The sequence below is a fragment of the Ursus americanus genome, chromosome 4, assembly GCF_024610735.1.
Source record: "Ursus americanus isolate L20-20 chromosome 4, mUrsAme1.1.p, whole genome shotgun sequence".
In the NCBI taxonomy this organism is placed as follows: domain Eukaryota; kingdom Metazoa; phylum Chordata; class Mammalia; order Carnivora; family Ursidae; genus Ursus; species Ursus americanus.
The window spans coordinates 53,174,924-53,199,833 of record NC_142130.1 but is presented as its reverse complement, the minus strand read 5'-3'; the positions used below and the strand labels follow the sequence as shown (position 1 = coordinate 53,199,833).

General features: G+C 35.7%; 1 protein-coding gene across 4 annotated transcripts in view; it reads right to left on the bottom strand.

The window, feature by feature from the left end:
- SENP7 (SUMO specific peptidase 7) overlaps positions 1–24,910 on the bottom strand; it is a 143,820-nt gene that overhangs the window by 79,261 nt on the left and 39,649 nt on the right. For all 4 annotated transcript variants that reach the window (XM_045785313.2, XM_045785316.2, XM_045785317.2 and 1 more), the window contains exon 4: positions 20,134–20,231. In XM_045785313.2, coding sequence (XP_045641269.2) covers positions 20,134–20,231 — 98 coding nt within the window. The remainder of the gene's footprint in view (positions 1–20,133; positions 20,232–24,910) is intronic.

Genomic DNA, 24,910 nt, shown 5'->3' with positions numbered 1-24,910 from the left:
AAAACCAATAATATTTTTCACAGAACTGGAACAAATAGTCCTAAAATTTGTATAGAAGTACAAAAAACCTCTAATAGACAAACCAACCTTGAGGAAGAACACAGCTGAAGTATTACAATCTCAGATTTCAAGATATACTACACCAAGCTACAATAATCAAAACAATACGGTTCTGACACAAAAACAGACACGAAGATCGATGAAACAGCATATAGAGACCAGAAATAAACCCATGCCTATATGGTCAATTAATCTATGAGAAAGGAGACAAGAATATACAATGGGGGGGAAAAGTCTTTGCACTAAATTGTGCTGGGGAAACTGGACACTTTCTTACACCACACATAAAAATAAACTCAAAATGGATTAAAGATCTAAATGTGAGACCTGAAACCATAAAACTCCTGCAAGAAAACATAAGCAGGGGCGCCTGGGTGGCACAGCGGTTAAGCATCTGCCTTCGGCTCAGGGCGTGATCCCAGCGTTCTGGGATCAAGCCCCACATCAGGCTCCTCCGCTAGGAGCCTGCTTCTTCCTCTCCCACTCCCCCTGCTTGTGTTTCCTCTCTCGCTGGCTGTCTCTATCTCTGTTGAATAAATAAATAAAATCTTTAAAAAAAAAAAAAAGAAAACATAAGCAGTAATATTTTGGACATCGGCCTCTGCAACCTATTTATGGATATGTCTCCTCAGGCAAGGAAAACAAAAGCAAAAATAAACAATTGGGACTACGCCAATATAAAAAGCTTTTACACAACAAAGATCAACAAAACAAAACTGGAATCTACTGAATGGGAGAAGATATTTGCAAATGATGTATCTGATAAGGAGTTAACATTCAACATAGGTTAGGGAGTTATACAACTCAACACCAAAAAATAATCCAATTTAAAATTGAGCAAAGGGGGCACTTGAGTGGCTCAGTTGGTTAAGCCTCTGACTTCAGCTCAGGTCATGATCTCAGGGTCCTGGGATGAAGCCCCGTGTCAGGGTCCCCACTCGGCAGGGAGTCTGTTTTTCCCTCTCCCTTTGCCCCTTCCCCTGCTCAAGTTCTCTTTGTCAAATAAATTAAAAAAAAAAAATTTTTTTTTAATGAGCAGAGGACCTAAGTAGACATTTTTCCTAAGAAGCCATACAGATGACAGACACATGCAGAGATACTCAACATTGCTAATCATCAGAGAAATGCAAATCAAAACCACAACCAGGGCACCTCACACCAGTCAGAATGGCTAATAACAGAAAGACAAGTAATAAGCGTTGGTGAAGATGTACAGAAAAGGGAAGCCTCACGCACTGTTCATGAGAATGGATATTATTGCAATCACTGTGGAAAACAGTATGGAGGGTCCTCAAAAAATTAAAAATAGAAATACCATATGATCTAGTAATTCTACCACCGCCTATTTCCCCAAAGAAAATGAATTTGAAAAGATATATGCACCCCTATGTTTACTGCAGCATTATTTACAAAAGCCAAGATATGAATGCAACCTAAGTGTCCACTGATAGATGAATGGATAAAGAAGATGTGGTATGTCTCTCTCTCTCTCTCTCTCTCTCTCTATATATACACATATATATATATATATGCAATGGACTACTACTCAGCCATAGAAGAATGAGATCTTGCTATTTGCAACAATATGGATGAACCTAGAGCATATTATGCTACATGAAATAAGTTGAAGACAGACCAATACTGTATGATTTCACTTACATGTTGAATCTAAAACACAAAACCAACAAACACTCTAAAATACAAAGAACAAACTGTTGGTGGCCAAAGGGGAGGTGGGGTGGAGGATGAGTGAAACAGATAAAGGAGATTAAGAGGTACAAACTTCAATTATAAAATAAATAAGTCATAGAGAAGAAATACAGCCTAGAGAACATAGTCAATAACGCTGTAATAACTTTGTACGGTGACTACACTTATTGTGGTGAGCACCAGAAAAAAAAAAAAAAAAGGATAAAGAAAAGCTCTCTGCCATGCCCCTACTCACCTAAAAACAAGACATAATTTATTAAGGTATCTCCCTTTCCTGTATTAGGAAGGGCAGAGATCTTAATCACCAAGAGACAATTCTAGATTCTTACCCGCCCAGAGACAGATACCAAGAGCTACCTACATAACAAATATTACCAAATAATCTTTACCTTCCATCTGTTTCCCCCATATATTTACCTTCCCATTTTATTTTACGTAGGGACTTGCAGTCCCTAAAAGCCTAAACCTCTTTTACTTTGTCCTACTGTTCTTTGTTTTTGTTTTTTAAGATTTTATTTATTTGTCAGAGAAAGAGAGCATGCAAGCACGCACAAGCAGGGGGAGCGGCAGGCAGAGGAAGAGGGAGAAGCAGGCTCTCCACAGAGCAGGGAACTGGATGTAGGACTCAATCCCAGAACTCTGGGATCATAACCTGAGCCAAAGGCAGAGCTTGACCAACTGAGCCACCCAGGCGTCCCCCTACTGTTTTTTGTTAAGATGCCATATAAACCTCAAATTCTGGGAAACCTGGGTGGCTCAGACAGTTAAGTCACTGCTTTCAGCTCAGGTCATGATCCCAGGGAGCTGGAATCGAGTCCCACATCCGGCTCCCTGCTCCTGGAGAGCCAGCTTCTCCCTCTCCCTCTACCTGCTTCTCCCTCTCCCTCTGCCTGCTGCTCCCCCTGGTTGTGCGCACTCTCTCTTTCTCTGTCAAATAAATAAAATCTTTAAAAAATAAAAAAATAAACCTCAAATTCTGACGACACTTGTTATTTAATCATTGAGTTCTTCCACGTGTGTGGTGATGCATATGTTAATAAACCCTGTTTTTTCCCATTTTTTTTAAAACATTTTATTTGTGAAAGAACGGGCAAGCACAAGCAGGGGGAGCAGCGGGCAGAGGGAGAAGCAGGCTGCCCACTAAGCAGGGAGCCTGATGTGGGACTCAATCCCAGGATCCTGGGATCATGACCTAAGCCAAAGGTAGACGCTCAACCGACTAAGCCACCCAGGCATCCCTGTTTCCCTCCCATTAATCTGTCTTTTCTCGGTTTATTTCCAGGCCCAGGCACTGAATCTAAGTTGCTACAGGAATTTTTTCCTCCCCTAAACTTCATACACGATTAACTGAATTGCGTGTCTCCACTGACCTACAGGAACATAATTCTTGTTAACCAAACTGTGGTAACCTTTGTCAACTTTGCCCCAGACCTATGAACTCTGACCTCCTCTCAGCCTGAGCCAGCATACAACCACTGCCTAGAATAGACTGACCTCAAGCTAAAACATTTTTTAATCTACTGTGCTATCTCAATGGTTGCTCATTCTACTTCCCCATACCCAGTATTCCAAGCCTTGTTTACTTCTCCCTAAAAAAGAAAAGCCCTTTTCTGGCTAACTTTTGAGATACTTGAAGATCTTATGGTCAGTGTGTTCTCCCTATTACAATAGTCCCTTTCCTTCTCTTTTAATTATTCCTTTATTTTTCAACTGTGGGTCATGTTGTTTCTCAGGGGAAGTTCTCTTATCTTTCACATGCTACCACAGCAATATCTGTGTGGGGAAAAAAATGTATTTACATATCTTAATTATAAAATTACATGCCTCCCTGAAATCACAAGTAAAAGAAGATCATTCAAGTCCAGCTTTTACCGCCTTGGACTCCAGGTGCTGCTTTACTTATACTGATAACTATTATTTTCTTTCCCCCAAAAAGTGCTACATATATAATATGTTATGCAATTTAAATATAAGAAAGTACTAGGTAATCCCAGATATATCAGTGAGGAAATAAATCTCAGATTTCAATTAGCCAAAAATGCCTTCATTAAGTCCTTAAACAGAGTTTTCTAACATAAGTGTTGATTTGATTTCCTTCACACGAATGACAAATTCTTATTACCGAATTCGTGTTCGAACAATCCACTTCCCCATGCTTCTCTACTTTTTAAACTTCCTACTATTTTTCCTACTAATTACTGAACTTATTTTTTTTTCTTTTAAACAAAATCCACTAATAGAATATGAGCATTTTACAATCTTTGTTCCAACATGCCCCCTTCCATCCAATAAATTCCCAATATACTTACAACAGAAATTATGTTTCAATCTGCAGTGTTAATCCTTATATGAATGTTCTTCAAAGCTGAACCACATATCCACTGCAGTTATGTTTCCTTCCCTGAACAAGGTTTTGTTTTTCTAGGAGTTAATTACCTAAATTTTTATATAGTCAATTTACTTTCTTTTCCACGTAGTGTCACTTATGTTTCACTGATATCCTTAACAAAATATACAGAAATCCTCTCAATAAAACCAAAATACCAGGTAGTCTATCATCTCCAAGAGGAGAATACGGAACAGAGACTGTGGCCCACAGAGCCTGAATTATTTACTACCTGGCCCTCTGCAAAAAAAAATGACTATCCTTTCACATGCTCATTTTAGTGAAGCATATCATAAAGGAGCTTCCTAAGAAAGTGTATACAGCAGGTGATTTTTTTGAGAACCTCTATGTCTAAAAACGTATTGAATCTACTGTTAAACTTGATGAATACAGAACAACAGACTGGAAATAATTTTCTCTTTGAATTCTGACGACATTTCTTCATAATTTTCTACCATCCAGAGCAGCTAAGGATTTCAATGCCATTATAATTCCTGATCTTTGTAGGTGACTTTTTTTTTTCCTTGGGTCTCTGAAAGCTGTTAAGATTTCTTCCTTACCTCTGATATTCTGAAATCTCATTATGTGCCTTAGTGAAGGTTTCTCTTTTTTCTTTTTTCCCCCCTCGACACAGTGCTAATATTCAAAAACTGGAAACTTACTTTTCAGATGTTGGAGATGTCTTTTAATATTTTCTTGATAAATTCCTCCCTCTGTTTTCTCTACTTGATATTCCTATTATTTAGATGTTGTACTACCCAGTTTGATTCTCTACTTTTCTTTTCTACTATTTCTTTTCTACTTATTCTTTTTTTTTTTTTTTTTTAAAGATTTTTATTTATTTATTTGACAGAGATAGAGACAGCCAGCGAGAGAGGGAACACAGGCAGGGGGAGTGGGAGAGGAAGAAGCAGGCTCATAGTGGAAGAGCCTGACATGGGGCTCGATCCCATAACGCCGGGATCACGCCCTGAGCCAAAGGCAGACGCTTAACCGCTGTGCCACCCAGGCGCCCCTTCTACTTATTCTATTTAACAGGGGAAATTTTTAGCTATATCTTCTTCTAGATATTCTTTATTGCTTTGATCGTATTTGTAATTTCCAAGAACTTTTCCTTATTCTCTAAATGTCACTTTTTACAGTTGCCTATCTATTCTTCAGGAATGTGATATCACTCTGTAAAAGACAAAAACAAACAAGATAGTAGGTCTCCAGTTTTCCCCTTGCTTTTTGCCTTTGCTTTTTTTTTTGCACCTACCTCTACCACCCCAAAAACTTTGACTAGCTGATCTACAAGGTTTACAAAGACAATTCTGAAAAATATTCTAGTGATGGTTATCTGGACCCTAAGTGAGGGCACAAAAATAGGAATGACCTACAGGAATAAAGAAAACAATGATAAATCTACATACTCAATCACTATATTTAACCAGAGGTGGTTAGATTCCTTTGCTATTTGGCTTGAATTTCCCACCCGGCTTTCCTTACATAACAGGCAAAAGAAAAACAGTAAGAATTTTTTAAAGAATTATCAATCTTTAAGAAAAATAAGGCAACATGCAGGAAAAAAAATGCTACAACCTTTCATTTTTCCTTTACTCCTGTTCCCCTTCACAGTTACTGCCTTATTTTATCTCTAAGTTGCCTTAAGTCTTGTGTTGTTTTTTGATTCCTCCCTTTTAATATAGATAGAAGTAAAATTTGCCAACCAGGGAAAAACTAAGTTTTTATTGATGGTAGAAAAAAGATGGAGTTTGGAAAAGAGGACAAAGAAATAAACAAAAATTGTTGAAATTTAACGTAAGCACCATACATTTACAATAAATATTTAAAATACTCCTTTCTTCACATCCTAAAAAGCAATACAAAGAGGATTCTGATTCTGGGAAAATGGTGGAGTAGGACCCAGCAAAAATCTCTCTCCCAACCAATAGAACAATTACATTAGCAAAATCTGTCTGATACAACTATTTTGGAAATCAGGAGTTTACTGAAGGGTTACAACTTCAGAGAAAGGCTTAGGCTGTAAAAGGTCATTAATTTTGATGAATTTCAGTTCTTAGCAGTAGAAGCTACCCACCCCAAACCTCCAGCCCCTTGGCAACAGCTGGGCCACAATGTTAGAGGAACAGCTTGCACTCAGCACGGTAGGAACCAGAGTAGAAAAAAGGATCCTACTTCCAAATATTACAGATTTGTGCTCTGATCACTGATTACTGCTTCTAATGTCAGAGATGCAGAAAAAGAGGCCAGAAGTCATTGTGGTTGCACCTCCCTCCACTGTTACAAGCCTCACCCTTTCTAGAAAATGACTTCTAGTGAACTTAAAAGGCTAGTGCCCCTTTTTTCCTCTCTTCATTTTTCCCTTTTGCCCTGTTTGGGAGCCAGACATTAAAGACTAGGCCATTCAAAAGTAAATGCATTAAAGGATGAAATTAGAAAGTTACCACATATACATAGGGAAAAGCACAGGCTCAAGTAAAACCTGAAAAAACCTTAAATTTATAGCTCACAATGAACTTTGACAAAGAGACAGCCTACAACAAAAAATAAAATAAAATTTTAAAAAAACAGCAAACACTGGGAAAGGGAGAGATTCTGATTTCCAAAATTATCACATTATTAGATTCAAATGTCCAGTTTTCAACAAAAATCATAATGCATAGGAAGACATGGGAAAGTATGGCCCATTCTAAGAAAAAAAAATTAATTAATAAAGTTGTGCCTGAATAAGACCTGATGGCAGATCTAATAAACAAAGTCTTTAAAACAAATGTCTTGGAGATGACCAAAGAATTTTTTTAAAAATCTAAGAAAAGTCAACAAAGTGATCTATAGGCAAAAATGGAAATATCAACAAAGAGACTGAACACCTACAAGTAAGCCAAAAAAAATTCTGGAACTGAAAGTACAATAATTAAAATGAAATATTCACTAGAGGGATTCAGAAGTAGATTTGAGCAGGCAGAAGAATCAACAAACTTGGAAGGATGCCTTAATGACTGTCCTCCTAATTTCATATAGAAGCAACTAAGGCTTAGAGGTTATATCACTTGCCCTTGAAAAACAGTATCTACACCATGGGATGGCTGAGAATATTATTGTGCCTGGCACTGTATTAGTCAGGGACATAGAAAAAAGTCAAAGAGCATATTCAATTTAAAATAACTCAATGAAGGTTTTATTTACAAATAAATAAAATTTTTATTATTTATTTTTATTTTTAATTTACTTTTATTATCTATTGTCTTGTTGTTTATCATTCTGAGATACATTATAATCAAATTCTTGAAAGACAGACTTGAAAGCAGCAAGAAAAAAGTGATTTGTCACATATAAGAAATGTTCAAAAAGACTAACATTTCTCAACAAAAATTTTGGAGGCTAGAAGGCTATGGAATGATATATTCAAAATTCTAAAAGAAAAAACCCCATCAACCAAAAATCCTATATTCAGTAAAAATATGTTTCAAGAGTAGAGAGAAATTAAGACATGCCCAGACAAATGAAAGCTGCTAGTTTGCTACAATAAGGCCTGCCCTACAAGATATGCTCAAGGGAATCCTGCAAGGAGAAACAAAAAGACTACACAGTAACTCAATACCATATGAGGAAATAAAGATCTCAATAAAAGTAAATACATGAGCAACTGCATAACTTTGGTTTGAAACTCCACTTTTTGTTTTCCATATGATTTAACAGACTAATATATTTATGGAAAAAAAAAATTAGTCTAAAAGGTACTATTATTCCAACTTTGGTTTATAACTGCAAATTTTGTTTTCTACATAATTTAAAGAAAAATGCATTTAAAATAATTATTAGTTTATGCTTTTGAGCATAAAGTATAAAAAGATGTCATTTTTTGAAATCAGGAATTAAGAGATGGAGATAAAACTGTAAAGAAACAGAGTTTTCACATGATATTCAAGTTAAAACAGGTAGATTCGAATTAGAGTACTATAACTTTATAATGTTAAATGTAATTCCCATGGTAACCACAAAGAAAATAGCTATACAAGAGGAATTGAGAAGGGAATTTAAGCATCTCACTATTAAAAAAAAAATCAACAAAACCAAAAAAAGAGAAAAATGCAGAAAGTTGGGACCAAAAAAAGCTATAAGACATGAAAGACAAGTAGCAAAATGACAGAAATAAGTCACTCCTTATCAATACTTACTTACTTTAAATGTAAATGGATTAAACTCCCCAATACAAAGATAGGGAGTGGCAAAATGATTTTAAAAAAACGTGATTCAACTATATACTGTCTACACCAGAGTCACATTAGATCCAAAGACATAATTAGGTTAAAAGTGAAAGGATGGAAAAAGATATTCCATGCAAATACTACCAAAAGACAACAAGGCTATTTTAATATCAGACAAAATATACTTTAAATCAAAAAAGATACAAGAGACAAAAAAGTAATTATGTATTAATACAAGGTATAATACGGGTAGAAGATATAACCATTATAAACATTTACACACCTAATAATAGACCATCAAAATATGTAAAGCATAAATCAACAGAAGACAAAAACAGTTCTTTTTTTTTTTAAAGATTTTATTTATTTATTTGACAGAGAGAGACAGCCAGCAAGAGAGGGAACACAAGCAGGGGGAGTGGGAGAGAAAGAAGCAGGCTCCCAGAGGAGAAGCCTGATGTGGGGCTCGATCCCAGAACGCTGGGATCACGCCCTGAGCCAAAGGTAGACACTTAACGACTGCACCACCCAGGCGCCCCCCCCCTTTTTTTTTAAGATTTTATTTTTTATTTATTTGACAGAGACAGCCAGTGAGACAGGGAACACAAGCAGGGGGAGTGGGAGAGGAAGAAGCAGGCTCCTAGCAGAGAGCCAGATGTGGGGCTCGGTCCCAGAATGCTGCGATCACACCCTGAGCCAAAGGCAGACACTTAACAACTGTGCCACCCAGGCGCCCTGACAAAAATAGTTCTACAATAATAGTTGGGAGACTTCGATGCCCCACTCTCAAAAATGGAGAGAACAATCTGACAGAAGAGAACAAATTAGAGGACTTAAAAGACACAATAAACCTACTAGATCTAATGGACATACACAAAACAATCCACCTAACAACAGGAGAATACACATTCTTCTCAAATGCACATAGAACATTCTTCAAGATAGACCATATTCTAGGGAACAAATTAAGTCTCAACAGATTTAGAATGACAGATATTACACAAAGTATCTTCTCTGACCACAATGGAATGAAGTTAGAAATCACTAACAGAAGGAAAACTGGAAAACTTACAAATTTGTTGAAATTAAACAACACAGCTTAAATAACCAATGGTTCAAAGAAGAAATCACAAGAGAAATTAGAAAATACTTAAGAGATGAATGAAAACAAAACAACATATAAAAATTTGCAAAACAGGGGCTCAGTCAGTTAAGCATCTGCCTTTGGCTCAGGTCATGATCCTGGGGTCCTGGGATTGAGCCCCGCATCTGGATCCCTGCTCAGCGGGGAGCCTGCCTCTCCTTCTGCCATTCCCCCTGCTTGTGCTCTTTCACTCTCTCTCTGTGTCAAATAAATAAATAAAATCTTGAAAAAAAATTTGCAAAACACAACAAAAGCACTAGTACTAAGCACAAACATCAGCTGTAAATGTTTACCTTATAAAAAATAAAGACCTCAAATCAACAACCTAACTTTACAATTTAAGGAACTAGAAGAAGAAAAAGCTAAATTCAAAGCTTACAGAAAAAAAGAAGTAATAAAGAGCAAAGTGAATGACATACAGAACAGAAAAATAGAGAAGATTAATGAAACCAGAGGTTGATTCTATAAAAAAAAAAAAATCAACAAACATGGCAAACTTTAGCTAGATGAGTGAAGAAAAAAAGACAGAAGATGCAAATTACTAAAATCAAAAATTAAAGTGGGGACTTACTAATGATGCCACAAAAATAAAAAGGATTATAATTGAGTACTGTATGCCAACAAATTGGATCATCCAGATGAAATGGACAAATTCCTAATGATAAAAAACCTAGACTGAATGACAAATAAACAGAAAATCTGACTTGACCTAAAATTAGTAAGAAGATTGAATCAGTAATCAAAAACCTTCCAACAAAGAAAAGCCCTGCCCCTGATGGTTTCACTAGTGAATTCCAAAATTTTATGAAGAAATAACAGCAATAATTCTCAAACTTTTCCCAAAAATGGAAGCAAAAAGAACAATTTCTAACTTATTCTATAAGGCCAGCAATACCCTGATACTGAAGCCAGACAAAGATACCACAAGGAAAGAAAACTAAAGACCATTATCCCTTATGAACATTGATTTGAAAATCCTCAACAAAATATTAACAAATCAAATTCAGTAGCAATTTAAAAACATTATACACCATGACCAAGTGTGATTTATTCCTGTAATGCAAGAATGATCCAACATACAAAAATTGGTCAATACAAAGACCACAGTAACAGAATGAATAGAAAAAAGACATACAATCATCTCAAGTGATACAAAAAATTTTAGCAAAGTTCAGTATTTTTTCATAACAAAAACACTCAAACAGGGATGGAAGCAAACTGCTTCAAACATAATAAAAGCCATACATGAAAAACCCAAGCAAACATCATACTTACTGATGAAAGACGAAAATCTTTTCCTGTAAGATCAGGAACAAGATTTGCCATTTCTACTCAACACAGTACATAGCCAATGAGACCAAAAACGGAAGAAAAAAGACATCAAAATTGAAAGGGAATAAGTAAAAAGGCCTTTCTTCAGAGATGGTATCATCTTATACATAGAAAACCCTAAGGATTCCACAAAAAGAATTTTACAAGAATGAATTGAACAAGGTGGCAGGAAACAACACAAAAATCAGCTGCATACCTATACATTTAACAATGAAAAATCTAAAAGGAAATTATGACAACAATTCCATTTATATTAGCATCAAAAAGAAGAAAATACTTAGGAATTAACTTAACCAAGGAGGCAAAAGACAAATAAAATGAAAACTACAAAACATCTCTAGAAGAAATTAAAGACATGAATAAATGTAATTACATTCCATGCTCATGAATTGGAAGGCTAAATGTTAAGATGTCAATACTACTCAAAGCAATGTATAGGTTCAATGCAACTGTATCAAAATCATGTTTTTTCAAAAAAAAAAAAAAAAGAAAGAAAGAAAAAGACCTATCCCAAAACTCACATGGAACCTTAGGGACTCCCAATAGCTAAAACAATCTTGAAAAAGAACAACAAAACCGGAAGACTCACACTTCTTTATTTCAAAAACTTACTACAAGTTACAGTAATCAAAACAGCATGGTATTGGCATAAGAAACACACAGAACAAGAGAAAAGAATAGAGAACAAAGAAACAAACTCTTATACAGGAAGTGTTTTTAAAAAACATTTTTAAGCGTGCTCCACACGCAGCATGGAGACCAATATGGGGCTTGAACTCACAACACTGAGATCAAGACCTGAGGTGAGATCAAGAGTCAGATGCTTAACTGACTGAGCCATACACACACCCCTATATAGTAAATGTTTTTTAGCAAGACTGCCAAGACATTCAATGGGGAAAGGATAGCATTTTTAAAAATGCTGCTAGGAAAACTGGATATCGACATGCCAAAGAATGATGTTGGACTTCTACTCAACTCCATATACAAACATTAACTCAAAATAGATCAAAGAACTAAATGCAAAGAGCTAAAATTATAAAACTCATGTAAGAAAACATATGGGAAAATCTTCATGAACATGACATTGAATTTGGCACTGATTTCTTGGATATAACATCAAAAGCACAGGAAACAACAAAACAAACTACTTTATGAAGATTAAGGGATTTTAAGCATCTCAAGATATTATCAACAGAGTAGAAAGGCAACCCACAAAATGGGATAAAATATTTGCAAGTCATGTATTTGATAAGAGATTAATATTCTGAAAATACAGACAACTAAAACCCAACAACAAAAAACCTGCCCAATTCACAAGTGGGCAAAAAACTGGAATAAACATTTCTCCAAAGAAGATATACAAATGGCCAATAAGCACATGGAAATATATTTAATATGACTAATTTTCAGGGAAACACAAATCAAAAACATAAACACCTATCACTTAACAACCCATTAGGATGGCTATAATGAAAAAAATAAGGGTTGATGAAGATGCAGAAAAAGTGGAACCCTTGCATACTAGTAGTGGCAATGTAAAATGTTGCAGGTGCTATAGAAAATAGTATAGTGATCCTCAAAAATAAAAAACAGAATTACCATATGATCCAGCAATTCTACTTTGGGATATATACCCCAATTTCAAAGAACTGAAAACAGGGTTTTGACGATGTATTTGTATACCCATGTTCACAGCAGCATTATTCACAACAGCAAAAATGTGGAAGCAATACAAGTGTCCACTGACAGATGAATGGTTAAGCAAAATTTGTGTGTGTGTATGTATATATGTATACATACACACACATACACACACACATATATATACAGATATACAGTGTGTGTGTGTGTGTATATATATATATACACACACACACACACAATGGAATATTAACCAGCCTAAAAATGAAGTAAATTCTGACATGTTGCAACATGAATGAACTTGGGGACATTATGCCAAGTAAAATAAGCCAACCACAAAAAAATAATGAATGATTCCACTTACATGAGGTACTTAAAGTAGTCAAATTCATGGAAAGTAGAATGACGGTTGCTAGGGGCTGAAGGATAAGGGAGAAATTGGTAGTCACTGTTTAACGGGTATACAATTTAAGTAGTACAGGATGAAAAGAGTTATAGAGATGGATGGTGATAATGTTAGTACAACATTATAAATGTATTTAAAACCATTAAACTATACATTTAAAAATAGTTAAGATGGGGGCCTCCTGGGGGGCATAAGCTGTTAAGCAGCCAATTCTTGGTTTCAGCTCAGGTGGTAACCTCAGAGTCATAAGATGAGCCCCCCTTACTCAGCAGGGAGCCTAATTCTCCCTCTGCCTGCCGCTCCCCCTGCTTGTGCACTCACTCACTCGCTCACTCTCTCTCTGACAAATAAATAAAATTTTTAAAAAATAATAATAATAAGATGAGCCCCACATCAGGCTCCGTTTTGAGCACAGACCTGCTTAAGACTCTCTCTCTGCCCCTCCCTACTGTGTATTCTCTTTCTTTCTCTGTCTCTCTCAAATTTTAAAAAAAATTAATGGTTAAGATGGTAAATTTTCTGTTTTGTGAATTTTACAATAGAAAAAGGAATACATCTGTCAAAAATTATAAAAATATACTTAAAATTGACACATATTCTTCTAGTAAATGATATACCAATTAAGCTGATTTTTAAAAAAAGAACAAACAGAAAACCGAAATAGTTCTATAATCAGAAGCAGTACACACAAAAAAAGGCAACACAAAATAACAAGTAGTTTTTCGTTTTATTTACCTATCACTGAGGAGAGACTGAATTTTTAAGAAGCAATAAAGAATGAGGAAAAGGAAATAGACAGATTGCCAATTCATTTCCTAAAGAAAAGAAATCACTGGTCCCCAAAGAAGCTCAATTCCTCTCCCACATTCAAGTTGTCTTTATGGGGTTGAATGTGCCCCAGAAAAAAGGTATTCTAAACTCCTAACCCCAGTATCTCAGAATGTTACTTTATTTGGAAATACTGTCTTTATAGAGGTAATGAAGTTAAAATGAGGTCAATAGATTAGGCCATTAACACATTATGATTGGAGTCCTTATAAAAACTGCAAACTCAGGATGCCTGGGTGGCTCAGTCAGTTAAGCGGCTGCCTTTGGCTCAGGTCATGATCCTGGGGTCCTGGAATTGAGTTCCCCATCAGGCTCCTTACTCAGCAGGGAGCCTGCCTCCCCCTCTGCCTGCTGCTCCCCCTTCTCTCTCTCTGGAAAATAAATAAATAAAATCTTAAAAAAAAAAAAAACACTGGAAATTGAACACAGAAACATAAATACACAAAGGAAAGACAACATGAAGACACACAGAGAGAATATGTAAATATATAAGACCACAGTGATACATCCAAAACACAATGAATGCCTGAGGAAGAGAGGAGAGAGACATGGAACAGATTTTTCCCTGATGCCTTCAGAAGAAGCATGGCCCTACTGACATTTTCTCATGAACTGTGAATGGATTAAACAATATGGTCAAAAGCCAGAGATTGCCAGAATAAAGGAAAAATCAAGATCTGCTATATTCTGAATATATGTTTCCCTTAAAAATTCATATGTTGAAATCCTAAACCCCAAAAGTGATGGTATTGGGGGGGGGGGGGCCTTTTGGGAAGTGATTAGATCATGACAGTGGAACCCTCATAAATAGCACTCTTATAAAGGAGGCTTAAGAGAGACCGCTTCCACCCTTTGAGGACACAATGAAATGATGGCCATCTGTACAAATCAAGAAGCCCTCACAGACAATGAAGCTTCTGGTGCCATGATACTGGACTTCCCAGCCACCAGAATTATGAAAAATAAATATTTGTTGTTTATAAGCCACCCAGTCTATGGTACTTTATTATAGCAGCCCAAACTGCCAGGACGAGATCCAACTAAATGCTCTCAATGAGACCATTTGGATTGAAAGAAATAGGTTCAACGTGAAAAGATTAAAAAAGGTGTACCATGCAAACAGCAACCTTAAGACAAAGGAGTAACTATATCAATATTAGACACAATAGACTTTAAAACTAACAAAAATAGAGACAATGAGGGACATTACATTGATAAAAGGGTTAATTCATCAGAAAGATATACCAATTACAAATATTCATACACTTAATAAAAGGACAACAAATACATTAAGCAAAAAATGACAAATCAGAAGGGAGAATTTCAACAGTAATAGTTCAATACTTCACAACACCAGTCTTGATAATGGATAGAAATATTAGAATGAAAATCAGCAACGACAACATAACAAGAGACTTGAATAACAGTATCAACCAATGCAATCTAACAGACCTCTAGAGAACACTCCAAATAGGAACAGAATACACATTCTTCTCAAATACACAAAACATTCTGCAAAGACTATATGCGAGACCATAAAATAAACCTCAACAAATTTACAAGAAAGGGGGAGGGGGGCACCTGGGTGGCTCAGGTGGTTATGTGTCTGCCTTCGGCTCAGGTCATGATCCCGGCAGGGGTCCTGGGATGGAGACCCATGTCAGGCTCCCTGCTCCGCACGGAGTCTGCTTCTCCCTTTGAGCCCCCCGGGTATGTGCTATCTCACTCTCTCTCTCTCAAATAAATAAAATCTTTAAAAAAATTTTTACAAGAAAGGAAATCATACAAAATGTTTTCAGATCACATTAAAATTCAATTAAAAATTAACAACAGATAAGTCAGTCATGGGAACGTACTATATACAGCATGGTGACTATAGTTAACACTGTACTATATATTTGAAAATAGCTAAGAAAGTGAGCGTAAATCTTAAAAGTTCTCATCACAAGAAAAGAAAATGTATAACTATGCATGATGATGGACCAACTAGACTTACTGCGGTGATCATTTCTCAATATATACAAATACTAAAACATTACATTGTACACCTGAAAATAATATAATGTTATGCCAATTATATTTCAATAAAAAATTAACAAAGGAAAAACTTTGAAATTTAAAAATATGCAGAAATTAAATTATACACCTTTTCATAACAAATAGGTCCAAAAAAATCTTACCAATTAGAAAATACTTTCAAGATTAATGAAAAGAACATCAAAACATATAAAGTTTGAGACGTAGCTAATATAGTTCAGGGGAAATTTAAAACTATAAGTGTCTATGTTAGAAAAGAAGACAGCTCTCAAATCAATAATCTCACCATACACCTCAACATTTAGAAAAAGAAGCACAAACTATTTCCAAAACAAGAACAAGGAAAAAAAGATTATAATGGAAGTAAATGAAATAGAACACAGAAAACCAATAGGGAGAATTAATGAAATCAAAAGTTGGTTCTTTGAAAAGATCAACAAAATTAACAAATCTTTAGGGAGACTGAAGAGAAAAAGAGAGAAAATGCAAATTAGTAAATCAGGAATGAAAAAGATCAGTAATATTACAGTAATTAAAAAGATTATGAGAGAATATTTTGAACAAACATATGCCAACAAGTTAGATAACTTATCAAATGCAAAAACTCCCAGAAAGGCACAAGCTACCAAAACTGACTCATAAAGAAATAGAAAATCTGAATAGAACTATAACAAACAAAAATTTACATTTGTGATGTGAAAACTTCAGACACACACATATGCAAAATGCCAATGACCAGATGGCTCAGTGGTGCATTTCATCAAACATTCAAAGAAAAACTGGGGTGCCTGGCTGGCTCAGACAGTAGGGCATGCGACTATTGATCTCAGGGCTGTGAGTTCAAGCTCCATGTTGCGTGTAGAGATTACTAAAATACAATCTTAAAAGCAAAACATCTAAAGAAAAATTAATATTGACCCTCCAAAAATTCTTCCAGAAAAACAAAGGAAGAGAGAACACTTTCCAACTCATTCTTCAAGGCCAGTATTAACCTGATTCCAAAGCCAGACAAAGACAACATAAGAAAACAGCGATGAATTTCTCTTTTTAATGCAAATGTAAACATACTTAACAAAATCCTAGCAAACTGAATTCATCAACATATAAATGGGATTATAAATCAGGATCAAGTGGAATTTATCCCAGGAATCAAAGTTGGTTTAAGATTTAAAAATCAAGTTATGGGGGCATCTGGGTGCCTCAGTCGTTAAGTGTCTGCCTTCAGCTCAGGTCATGATCCCAGTGTCCTGGGATCGAGCCCCGCATCGGGCTCCCTGCTCAGAGGGAAGCCTGCTTCTCCCTCTCCCACTCCCCCTGCTTGTGTTCCCGCTGTTGCTGCCTCTCTCTCTATCAAATAAATAAATAAAATCTTAAAAAAAAAAATCAAGTTATGTAATACATTGTATTAATAAAGGATACAAATTACATGATATGAATGCAGAAAAGGCATTTGACAAAATGCAACATGCATTCATGATAAAAAGCCTCCAACAAGTTAGGAATAGAAAGGAACTTCCTCATCATGAAAAAGGATATGTCTCAGTCTATCTGAGTTACTATAACAAAATACCATAAAGTGGGTGGCTTATAAACAACATTCATTTCTCATAGCTCTGGAGGCTGCTAAGTCCAAGATCAGGGTGCCAGCCAGCATGGTCAGGCTCTCTTCTAGACTCCAGATGGCTAACTTCTCACTGTGTCCTCAACGTGGTGGAAGAAACTAGGAAACTCTGTGAGGTCTCTTATTTAGGTAGTAATCCCATTCATGAGTGCTCCACCCTTATGACTTACACAACCTCCTAAGGGACCCACCTCCAAATGCCATCACACTGGGTATTAGAATTTGAACATAAACATTCTGAGGGGACACAAATATTCAAACCATAGCAAAGCATCTATGAAAAACTTAGCTAACATGATACTTAATGGTCAAATACTAACTGCTTTTGCTCTGAGAGTGGGGAAAAAACAAAGATGTCCATTCTCACCACTTCTATTCCACATTGTACTAGATGTTCTAGCCAGGACAATTAAGCAAAGAAAGAAAATTAAAGGCATCCAGTTGGAAAGAAAGAAGTAAAACTGTCTTTATGAACAAAACTCCAAGCAATCTACTAAAAACTTCTAGAACTAGTATGACTTAAACAAGGTTGCAGCATATTATGTTAACATATATAAAATCAGTTCCTATACACCAACAATGAACAGTCTGAAAATAAAATTAAGAAAACAGGGGTGCCTGGGTGGCTCAATCATTAAGCGTCTGCCTTTGGCTCAGGTCATGATCCCAAGGTTCTGGGGTCAAGCCCTGCATTAGGCTCTCTGCTCAGCAAGGAGCCTGCTTCTCCCTCTCTCTGCCTGCAGCTCCCCTACTTGTGCTTGCTCTCTGTCAAATAAATAAATAAAATCTTTTTAAAAAACGAAATAAAATAAACAATTCCAGTCACAACAGCATCAAAAAGAAGAAAATAAATTTCCAAACATTGCTGAAAGAAATTAAAAAGGATCTAAATAAATGGAAAGATATCGCATGTCCATGAATCAGAGGATTTTTAAATATTAAATTGGCCAAAATCCCCAAATTAGTCTACAGAGTCAACACATTCTCTATCAAAATTCTGGTTGGCTTTTTTGTTAAAATTGACAACCTGATTCTAGAATTCAACTGAAAATGCAAGGAACCCAGAACAACCAAAACAATCTTGAAAAATATAATAAAGTTTGGGGGCGCCTGGGTGGCACAGCGGTTAAGCGTCTGCCTTCGGCTCAGGGCGTGATCCTGGCGTTATGGGATCGAGCCCCACATCAGGCTCCTCTGCTATGAGCCTGCTTCTTCCTCTCCCACATCCCTTGCTTGTGTTCCCTCTCTCGCTGGCTGTCCCTATCTCTGTCAAATAAATAAATAAAATCTTTAAAAAAAAAAAGAAAAATATAATAAAGTTTGAAGACTCTCACTTTCCAATCTCAAAACTTAATGCCAAGTTTTAGTAATCAAGATACAGTGATACTGGCATAAAGACAAACATATAGATCAATGGAATATAATTCCAAATCCAGCAATAAACCTTTATATTTATAGTCAGTTGATTTTCAATAAAAGTACCCAAAAAATTGGTACTTTTTCAACTGATGGTGCTGGGACAATTGCATATTCACAAACAAAAATATAAATTTGGATGCCTATCTCATATCATATCTGAAAATTAACTCTAAATGAATAAAAGACCTAAATCTAATAGCTAGAACCTTAAACTCTTAGAAGAAAACTCAAAAATAAATCACTGTAACCTCATATTAGGCAACAGTTTCTTAGATAGGACAACAAAAGCACAGCAACAAAAGAAAAATAGATAAATGGGACTTCATCAAAATGAAAAAACTTCCGTGCTTCAAAAGACAACATCAACATCAAGAAACTGAAGCGCTGAATGGGAGAAAATATTTGCAAATCATCTATCTGATGAAGACTTGTATACAGAATATAAAAAGAATTCTTACAATTCAAAAACAGAAACAACACAATTTTAAAATGGCAAAGGATCTAAATAGACTATTCTCCAAAGAAGATATAAAAATGATCAACAACCACATAAAAAGATAGTGTCATTAGGAAATGCATATCAAAACCACAATGAGGCACCATTTCACACCCACAGGGATATCTAGGGAAGGAAGGAAAGGAGGAAGGCAGAGAGGGAGGAAGAGAATTAAATATTGGTAAGGATATGGAATCACTAACATGTTTTACATTTCCTACAGACAATTTACTGGAAAAGGGAGAATAAGACTAAGTACCTTATAAAGTGCTCTGACATAAATTTAAGAACTCCAATTAGTCTTCTAATTCGTGTGATCTCCCAGTAACTAATTTTTACTCTGCTAGTCATTTTTTCATTCACTATTCAAAAAAAGGAAAATTCAATGCCCTTTTGCACAATAACAACTTTTTAATCATTTACGGATGTCCAATCCTGAAATGCTCTAAATTTCTTCTGATAATTGCAATTTCAATCCCCCAAATATTTAATTCTAGTATAACCATAATTCACTAGTACTATGATTAGCTAAATTGAGCATCCTTCTTACTGCAGACCACAAATGATGAATCAAGCATTATAATCAGTCTATACGTAACTTTTGTTTTATCAGCTAAAGTTTATCAAGATGTACCAAATGCACAAAACAAGGAGTTAAGATGACTTAGAATCACAGAAAGTTCGAGCTTGGAAGGAACCCTAGAACTGAATCTTGAATTCAGTCTTTGTATTTCAAAAGTATGGTAACTGAGACCCAAAGAGGCTAAATGAATCACCCATGGTCACACTATTTACACACAGTATAAGCCCATCCTATGTCATACACACATATACCTTACCTTTCTGGTGATGTTTTAGAAGTGACAGGACGTCCACGGACACCTTTTCTACTTTTATGGTCTAGAGAGAGGACCTTATTTCTTAGGCTTCTTTTCCACTGGGGGGGAAAAAATGGAATTTAATACTAAATATAACAATATGACAATTAAAAGGCACTTAAATTTGTTTTTATTTAGAAATTCAAGATAAACAGCCAAATTCACAGGTCATGGAAGAAAAAAAGTGCAATCTACAAAACCACCTGGCTCTTTTGCTAGTGCAGAAATATAAGTCCACGAAAAAAATAGAAGCTATTTTAAACCGTCGAGGTAATTTGTTAGGAAATCAACATTTTGACAGTCCAAAGCTGTCATACAATTTTTGTATGACTAAAGGAAATAAAAATTATTATATACCAAGTTAAACAGGGTCTGTGATTTTGAAGTAACTGCATTTACAACAATTGGAAGGGATTACAACTGGTTCCCTATGAACTTCTACATGGAAAATTTAGGAAAGAGTCAGACATCCTACTAATAGGGTTTAGATTTAATCTGACTAGACACAAAAGTTAAAATGATTTAATACAAAACAGTATGACTCTATACAAGTAAATTATTTATCTTCTCTGCATTAGTTTCCTTATCAGTAAAATGGACATAATAGTAGCTATCTCACAAGGATGTAATGTGACTATATATGTAATAAGTTTAAAACACTGTTTTCCTTAAAGAGATTTATACACCTGTGTTTATAGCAGCATTGTTCACAAAAGCTAAAAAAATTCAAGTGTCCCACTAATAAAAGAAGGATAAACAAAATGTGATATATACATACAATGAAATATTATTCAATCTTTTTTTTATTCAGTCTTAAAAAGTTAATTTTGACACACACCACAACATGGATCACCCTTGATGACTGTGGGAGAACAAATATATATATATATTGGTCTCTGCCCCCAGTTCCTGGCACAGAGCTCCTAAAACCCTTGTAATTTCCTGCATTAATAGGAGCATCTTTTGTTATATATTTGATCTTTGCTCCCCATTCCTAACATAGGGCTCCTGAAACCCTTGTAATTTCCTGGGTGATAGAAGTGTCTTTTGTACTAATGAGGTGACTCTGGGTAGGCTCCTGGAAGGCTCCTGGATGAGGGCTGGTCACCAGAAAGACTAAGCCATAATTAGAAGCTTGGAATTTTTAGCCTCACTGTCCATTTTCTAGAGAGGCGAAAAAGAGCTGAAAACAGACTTAATAAGTTATATCTACATGCGGAAGCTTCCATAAAAATCCCAACAGTATGGGACTCAGAGCATTGTCAGGTTGGTGAACACATCCACAAACCACACACGTGAACTCCACAAGGACAGAGGCTCCTGCACTAGAGACCCTCCCAGACCTCGCCCTGTGTATCTCTTCATCTAACTGTTCAATGGTATCCTTTATCATATCCTTCAATAAACTGATAAATGTAAGTATTTTCCTGAGTTCTCTTAGCAGCTCTAGCATAAATTAATCGAACCTGACGGGGTAGCTGTGGGAACCTTAGATTTATAGCCACTCAATCACAAGCACAGGTGACAGCTGGACTTGTGACTGGCATCTGAAGGGGGATGGGAGGACTCTTATGGGACCGAGCCCCTAACTTATAGGGTCTGACACTATTTCCAAGTAGAGTCAGAATTGAATTAAATTGTAGAATACCCAGCTGGTATCACAGAGCACTGCTTAGTAGGGGAAAACCCACACACCTCTGGTGTCAAAAGTACTGTAAATATGATAGTAGTGTGAGAGTAAATGAGAAACAAAGGAGGAAGACTTGGTTTTTCCCCACACGATTACATTATGCTAAGTGAAATAAGTCAGTAACAAAAAGAGAAATACTGTATGATTCAAGTTACATGAAGTATCTAAAGTAGTCAAATTCATAAAGGTAGGAAGTAGAATGGTAGTTGCCTGGGGCTGAGAGAGGGAGAAATGAAGTATCATTTAATGGGTAGAGTGTTTCAGGTTTGCAAGATATAAAGAGTTCTGGAGATAGATGGTGATAATGGTGGCACAACAATGTGAATGTACTTCACGCCAGTGAATTGTACCCCTAAAAATGGTTAAAATGATAAATTTTATGTTATGTGTATTTAACCACAATTTAAAATAAATTTTTAAAAGATAAAAAAAATTAATGAAAAATAAAACACTGTCTTGAACATGACAGCCCTCGATAAACATCCTTTTTAATTCTCTAGAAATTATGTTATCTCATTATCACCACAACCCTGCATGGTATAAAACACATTTTATCGGAGGAAAGTGAAGTTCGACAAATGACCCCAAGTCTTTCTCCCATAAAAGCCTAAATTCTTCCAATGCTTTAATTCTAAATTATATAAATTCTCAGAAATCCGCCATCAAGATATCAACTTAAACACATCTGTCACTCCCATTTCACTACAAAATGTAAATCTATCAATATTACAAGAGTAAAACTACATCTCTCCATTTTCACTATCATTGTCTTAGTTCTGCCTCTTCTCATTTCTGACCTAGACTCTTACAATGTTATCCTAATAGGATTCCCTGCCGATGGTCTCTTACCCTCTAATCTAGCATCTGCTTCATCATGAAAGTTAAACCTTTAAAAAATGCAAATCTGTTGTCACTCTCCTGCTTACATTCTTAAGTGTTTCTGACTACTTAAAGGAGGAAAATAATAATAATAATAATTGTGTTTTCATTTCTCACGTCTGCTTCCCATGCATCTTGTATTCTGACCATACTAAACTATCTGTAGTTCCCTGAAAGTGCTATGCAGTTTCATCCTTCAACATGTTTCCTTACTAGAAGCTTTACCCTCCCTAGTTCTCTTTGTCCAGTAAACCCCAATCTAGTACCACCAAGAAAACTTCCTCACCCTCTCACAGAGTAAATCAATCTCTCCTACAATACCATTATAGTTTTTGCATATCTCTATTACTGATAACACTTCTCACAATGAATTATATTATCTGTTTACATCCAACTGCAATGAGGACTAGGAAGGATTTGGCTTAAGGGCTGAATGCTCAGAACTACTGGCCAACTAGTTCCCTGTAATTGTTCCACTAACCTCACAGTAAATGCAACCTTCACATTTTATATTATTGAATTTTTTGTAACCCGCTAATCATACTATAATCAGGTTACCTACATGTGCAAAATGATGAAAGTACTAGTCTTTGAGCCTCAGATTCTGTAAAGAGAAGACAACAACCGTATTCCCACCAAAGAGGGGGCAAAAAAGAATAAGAGTTTTAAACTATTACAAAAATAAGATGAACTCATGAAGACAAACTGGAGACAACTTTAATAGGAAGGAGATTAATTAAAATGTCATTAACTCTGAATTATTGAATCCTACCATATCCAAGGGTAACCTGAAGTATATCCAGAAATGTTACCAAATGAAAATAAAATTCACTTCGACTTTGATCACTTGTTTCTTATACGTAATATCACATTAAAATATTTACATATTTTCTTTTTAAAAATTAGTTAAGAATTGTAGGCTGGGTTAGTAATTTGTATTTTTCACACTTATGACTTGTTTTTCTTTTAGTCTATGAACCTATTATATGCTATCTCTGAAAAATAAAAATCACATAACAAAGAATTCTCCTACAAACTGATTATGAATGGGAATTTATTCCCATACATAATCTGAAAGCTACCCGACCACAAATAGGAAAGTTAAGATAGCATGAATAATTTTATTTTAAATATGAAAAAGGCTTTTAGAAGAAAAAAAAAAGACTTTGTTTACTGACAGAATCAAAGCATTCAGTTACATAAATTTATCCCTCTCCAAGGACACCAAAATAAAATACTATGCTAATTCAATAAAATGGTCCACAATAACTATTAAAAATTTTCTTAGACAAAATCAACTCTACATGCATTCTAAGTGGTGTGGGGTTGACAATCTCAACTGAGTGCTTCCTTAGATACTAAAAGGGAACCAAAGCTGTATCTTGAGGAAAATGCTGACTTTGTTCACAACTACTTACCCCATCACAGCTTACTGTAGTAAAAATCCATGATGACTTTCCAACCAATTGAGATTATTGGTCTAGATTTAACTTTATTTTTTTTTAAGATTTATTTATTTATTTATTTGACAGAGATAGAGACAGCCAGCGAGAGAGGGAACACAAGCAGGGGGAGTGGGAGAGGAAGAAGCAGGCTCATAGCGGAGGAGCCTGATGTGGGGCTCGATCCCACAACGCGGGGAACACGCCCCGAGCCGAAGGCAGACGCCCAACCGCCGTGCCACCCAGGCGCCCCATAGATTTAACTTTATATCAGAATTTCAACTCGACTGGTTCTTCATCCAGTTTCCAAAGTAAGCAACATGTAATGCCGACAACGAAAACACTTAACAAAAAACATAAGCTGAAATTATTTGCTAACTAGTATCTACTGAGTCATTGGATGTATTATGGGGGAAGGTCTGGAGAATCTTGTATACTCTTCAACCACTTTTTCCCCAATGTTTTCCCCAAACATCCTACATGACAACAGAAAAATATATAACCAGGAAATTAACAATGAGACAATTCATGACCTTATTAAGATGTCACCTGTTTTATATGCACACATTTGTGTATAAGTGCATTTTTAGTTCAGTGCTCTTTTATCATATGTGCACATCTGTGTGACCACAACCAAAGTCAAGATATAAACAGCTGGGTTACACACATCCTTTCTGCTACCCTTTTATAAACACAGTTGCCACCCTTCCTTCCACTAACTCCTAGC